The following is a 5505-nucleotide window of genomic DNA, read 5'->3' as shown; positions in this document are numbered from 1 at the left end:
CGAAACCCGGAACCGGATATAGTAAATCACGTGATGTAAATAACGGCGGGCCACGTGTGAAATAGTGTTTGTGAATGAACTTTCCCGCCAATAATAGATCACGTTTCATTCATCCGCGGGTGTGTTCACTGAACTCATCGCTGATTGGCCTTACTCAAACCGCGCCCTCCTCAATTCGCCTGAATTATAGCGTGTGGTTCGAGTCCTCAATTTCCCATGCTATCTCTATATGGATCTCAAAAGACGCGATAAAAACATTTTTGTCAATTTATATTAAATCTTTTATTATCCATTTGAATACAATGGTTAATAGTAACCTAAAAACAAAAAAGCAAAATGGAATTTTATTTGATATTCAACATAAACTCTACAATATATAAAATAAGCACCTCTGACACTAGCAAACATCAAAATAATTATGTCAAATTGAACCATATAAATATTGTAATGCTATCTAAGTTTTGAACTTTCTTGACCAAATGTTTTAACTTCAGTAGGGTATCCCTTATCTAAACTTCAGAATGACTGCACTAGGAGTAGTTGACCCAAAAAGGGGTTATTCCAAAAAAAAACATTATTCATCTTTTGTCATGAAAATACCTACCTGAATAAATACGATCAGATAGGAATAATAAATATAACACTGATTAAATCTAGATAAAAATTCGTAGTTCATAATTTTAAATCCATACACACAATCTAAAAGAAAGCACAACAATGATTAAATCACTGACACGAGCAATTTAAGCAGCAAAATTACCTTTTCTCATGTGCAGGGACAGGTTCCAGAGTCGTCCTCTTAATCCAAAAGTAGTCTTAAATCGTAAGACTGTGGTCTTAAAAATTGTTTGATTGGCTATAGAGCTAAGTAGGCCTAATTGGTCTTGGACTAGTGTTAAGTCTAACTATGGAACTGACTGGCCCCAGGGCATTCGCCAGTCTACAAAGATCTACAGTTTCAAGTGCATCAACAATAGTTGTGGGAATAAAACTTCTGATCATTGCGAGATTCCGCTTATCAATCCGCTTGTTTTGAAATACAGTAGTCTAGTCACAATTCTAAACTGGATACGTTCCCTGCTTTTTCTAACATGGCCAGTACCGGTATATATACCGCTACTACAGGTATAAATCTACAGGCAGGCAGGGGCAGATCTAGGATTCCTTCAATGGGGTGCAGAAAATAAGGGCAACTAGATACTTCATAGCTGCCGCTGAATGAGTACTGATGGCGCAAAGTCTATAGGGGGAGTCCAGAAAATATCCAAAATATTTCAATAGTCTGAACTTATTTTAGTGACTTTTTAGGGCATCTGATCTCATTATCTACATTACAGCAACTTGAAGACTATAAATGTTTTTATAAACGTTTTAAAAAAATTTTGGCTAGAAAGTGCCCACCCCTTGCAATTCAGGATTCGCCCCCTGCCTGGCAAACCCTTTATGAAACAAAGACTTCGTAAAAGCGTGGCAGTCAAGTTATTACTGTTAGTTCTTTTGAAATTAAAGAATATCTTCCACAGTTGTGAGTTTAAGTTAACTTCCGAGTTAAAATTAGTTCAATTTCAATGTTTTAACTCTGAATCAAATCTTAACTCGCAATCGTGGAACTCGATCCGGAACGCTGAAAATTGAAAGAATGCTGATTTATTCAGCATCAAATATCTGAGTGCAGACAGTAAATTGATACCGTTACGCTTGAGGATTCATTTACATTTGGTGGTATTCAGTTGTATAAGATTCACTAATATCGGCGTAACCGACAGGAACACTGCTGAGATTCTGTATGATAACCTGCGGCATGCAAACAGGCTCGGCATCTAGATGTCGTAATGGATCGTACGTGTTGCTGTGATTCATACCGCAGGTTGTTACCTCGACGGCGCATTGGGATGGCACCACCGGTAGATAGGATTCTGAATTCATCAATATCCTATTATCGTCCGACTTATCCGCGCCGACGATTAATGGCGCCAGACCGTTGTCGCTGCTGCCGAGGACCATCTTACCCACGTTGTACAACGAAGTTTCTATTTCGTTGTTGAAAACTGTACCAGATAGAGACGACGTGGGTAAATTACTGCGAATATTCTCTAAGAATAGATTGTTTCGATTATCAGCCGGTTCAGTCGGCTGATACAACTGATCGTGTTTAGCCGAACTGCCGTCTGCTAATGAAATCACAGGTTTCAGCGGAATTATCGCTCCATCGGAAATTGCGTCCGACGATTTTTCTCCCGCGTTCGAACGCGCACGCGTTTCTATTTCCGATCCTTTTTTCCGACGGCCGGTGCCCTCGAAACGAGGTATCGCGACGTCCATGCCTTCTTTCTGGTGCTTGCGCAAATGTACGTTCAGCGAGTTCCGCTGCCGGCCGCGGTACTCGCAGTACGGACACTTCAACGGCTTCTCGTCGCTGTGAATGCGACGATGAACGGTCAGGTGGTATTGATTTTTGAACGACTTCCCGCAGTTCGGGTGCTCGCACGCGTAATTACGCTCTTTCGTGTGGTGCACGATGACGTGCTGCTTCAGGTCTTTGTTCTGATTGAAACGCGAAGCGCAACCGTCGTACGGGCAGACGATTTTCTTGACGCGTAAATGCACGCGACGTACGTGTTGCCGCATCGCCGGCTTTTTGGCGAAACGCACGTCGCACCCGTCGTACGGACATCGCAACCGCTTCTCGTTGTGAACGGCGAATATGTGATCGCGCAGATATCGCATCGTCGCGTACAGTTTGCCGCACTGATCGCAAACGTGCCGCTGTTCGTGGTGATTTCGTAGTATTCGATGCTTGTTCAACACGGCCTTCGTCGGATATTCTTCATCGCAAATTCCGCATTTGTGAACGAGTTTCGCGCGCGGTTTTTTCGCAGCAGCAGCGGCTCGTTCCGGGTGAACGACGTTCACGTGTTTTCGAACATCTTTTTTCCACTTCGCTTTGAAATCGCAATACGAACACTGACCGTGGTCGGTATCGCGCGTCGATAACGCAGATTTCGCGCATGATGAACATCGATATTCCGTCGATTCATCGAGATTTTGTACATTTTCGTGTTCTGCATTTGATTGCACGACCTCGACTCCGCAATCTATACATTTATCTGACTCTAAATTTTCGCCATTTTCAGAAGGCTTTTTACAGTTTCCGGCAGTAGTTTCGCGATTACGACTTCTCAACTTCCTACCCTCGAATCTAACCGGAGTTTGAGTTTGTTTCTGAACCTCAACGTTGCTGGTATTACTAGTAGACTCATCATAGCTACCATTTACAGCATTAACAATATCGCCATCTTGGTTATGATCACCACCATCACCAGAAAATACCTTTTCCTTTAATCTAAAATCATCGGCATCACCATTGCAAACGTCATTGACATTCTTCATTGCATGTATTTCATGAAATCGATTTAACTTTTTTTCTTTCAACCGAGTTGATTTTTTATGCATTTCATTGTTTGCACGCTTCATAGTTTCAACCGACAGTTCGTGATCCTCGACTACTGGTTTCACAGATCTACCTCGCACACCTACGGTCGGTCTCGTTAATCGTTTCAATTTATAGATTTCGCGACCAACTTCTGTCGATGACGAGATGCGATGGTTATTCTTCGAACACTCATCTTGACTCAGAGGCAACATGACGTTACCACTTCTTTCAGTGTTCACCGCAACATCATTCTTTAGTCGATTTCTGAAAAATACATACAGCTAATAGATGATGTTCCATGTGGTCAAATGATTCATACTCTGAGATGCCAGGTTTTGAGTTGTTAGTTAGCCTACCTAATCGTTGGTGGCAAGCTTTCATATCAGATAGGCTGTAATATATCCGATCGTGTAACTAAACCACAGCCTGGTTACCAGGGGCAGACCCTGGGGGACTTGCAAGATTGTACAAGTCCATCAGATATTTTTTAGTGCCCATTTCATTTTGTCAACAAAGATAATTGGTGCATTCCAGTGCAGGGTATGCTTCATATTGCTTTTTTGGACATCAAAGTACCATTTGGGCGGCTTTGACAAATTCTTCAAAATTAGCCCTCTAGGTCCACCTCAGGTTACTGACTAGGTTTTGGGCTGCGTGGTATTGTACTGTCCCTGGGCAAGACAACTATTCTTGTTGCATTTTCTCCAACCAGGAATTTATAGATGACTCCAGGGCGCGAAATAGGTCTACTCATGCTCATATGTTATTGTACACAAGGAAGTAGTGATTAGTACACCAGAATGATAATACTGAATGAAGTATGGCTGTCACTGTTCAATTTCCTTTAACTAAAATTATAATCTGCATGTTGAGCACCTCGGTTCAGTTTCACAAAAACTTAAAAAGAGTCAATTTCTTCATTAATTCAGTTAATGTCAAATCAATTTAGGAGTTAATTCCATCTTTGTGAAACTGGGACCTTTAGGCTCAATAGTCAATAGGGTCTGAAAAAGCTTAGCACTTCTTTTGTCATATTCCTGTAAAATGAATAAGTTTTTCATATTGAAATATTGGCCAAAATATTGATCTAAGAGTGATACACGCAGCATGTGAGGCGAAAACCAAATATTCAGAGCAGTTTAATAACTTGCGACAGCCGCTTGTGTTTGAGAAGCTTAGTAAGTCCAGAAAATATTTCGCCATGCGCTGCTTATCCTTAGGGTTTGGTTAAATCGAATAAATCAGGATTTCTGGAGCCAGTTGCTCAAAGGTTCGTTAAAGATAACATAGTAACAATGAACTTTTAATTGTCACTTACAACTATCCACGGGTTAACTCTAACCAACTTCTGAGCAACTACTGCCCCCTGGCTATTATACTTCAAATTGAAAGATCCTCAGAAGAGCGCCAATTCGACACCATAACCTGGGTCATAGCATACCTGCGTCGCTTAATCTCTATATAAGCTTGTAGTAATTGTTTCAAGAATGATGTCACGTCAAGACATGATTCGGCGAGTAAATCGGTAAACCACGTTTTGACGCTTAAACGTGTCTGAACATAAAAATGAACCAATTCATCGTCGGAGGATCTATTGCATTTGCCGTCGGAATCTCCGCAGTTTTCTTCAGCCTTGTGCTCCATGATCAAACGCCGAATATGTTTTTGTGTCACTGAAAACAAAATGACAGATTCGATACATATTTTTCCATTCAATTTGCACAACAAAATCTTTTTCTAATTGGGTTCAACAGTTTTCATATTAAAGGTTGGCACCAAAATCGCATACAAAAGGCCCAAGAATAAAGTAAACTCGATATTTTTGTTTTTTGGACAAACTGGTTAACATTTGTCAATTTGAATTGAATTGATTTTTGACAGCAGAAAATCAAACAGTGCTTTAATCCGTCTTTCACTATTAAGCTACCTAATATTCACTGGATATTCCATATACCCCGTGAACTAATGCTAATACATGTTGTTATTTATATAAAGCGGTAATCAGCGATTCATATACTCCAATTTCATGGAAAAAAGCATAATTTTTGTGTAAATTTTAATCCGTAATGTGC

General features: G+C 40.6%; 1 protein-coding gene across 1 annotated transcript; it reads right to left on the bottom strand.

Annotated features, from left to right (window-relative positions):
* Nucleotides 1–375: 375 nt before the first annotated feature.
* On the bottom strand, nt 376–5499 carry LOC141908050 (uncharacterized). The gene is made up of 3 exons (XM_074797847.1): nt 5361–5499; nt 4875–5106; nt 376–3697 (listed from the first exon to the last, which is right to left on the bottom strand). The coding sequence occupies exons 2-3, from the start codon at nt 5075–5077 to the stop codon at nt 1711–1713; spliced, it is 2190 nt and encodes a 729-aa protein (XP_074653948.1). The 5' UTR covers nt 5078–5106; nt 5361–5499; the 3' UTR covers nt 376–1710.
* Nucleotides 5500–5505: the final 6 nt, after the last annotated feature.

This window comes from Tubulanus polymorphus, chromosome 7 (genome assembly GCF_964204645.1).
Source record: "Tubulanus polymorphus chromosome 7, tnTubPoly1.2, whole genome shotgun sequence".
Lineage (NCBI taxonomy): Eukaryota > Metazoa > Nemertea > Palaeonemertea > Tubulaniformes > Tubulanidae > Tubulanus > Tubulanus polymorphus.
The sequence above is the reverse complement of the archived record's forward strand: the minus strand, read 5'-3'. Positions and strand labels throughout refer to the sequence as shown.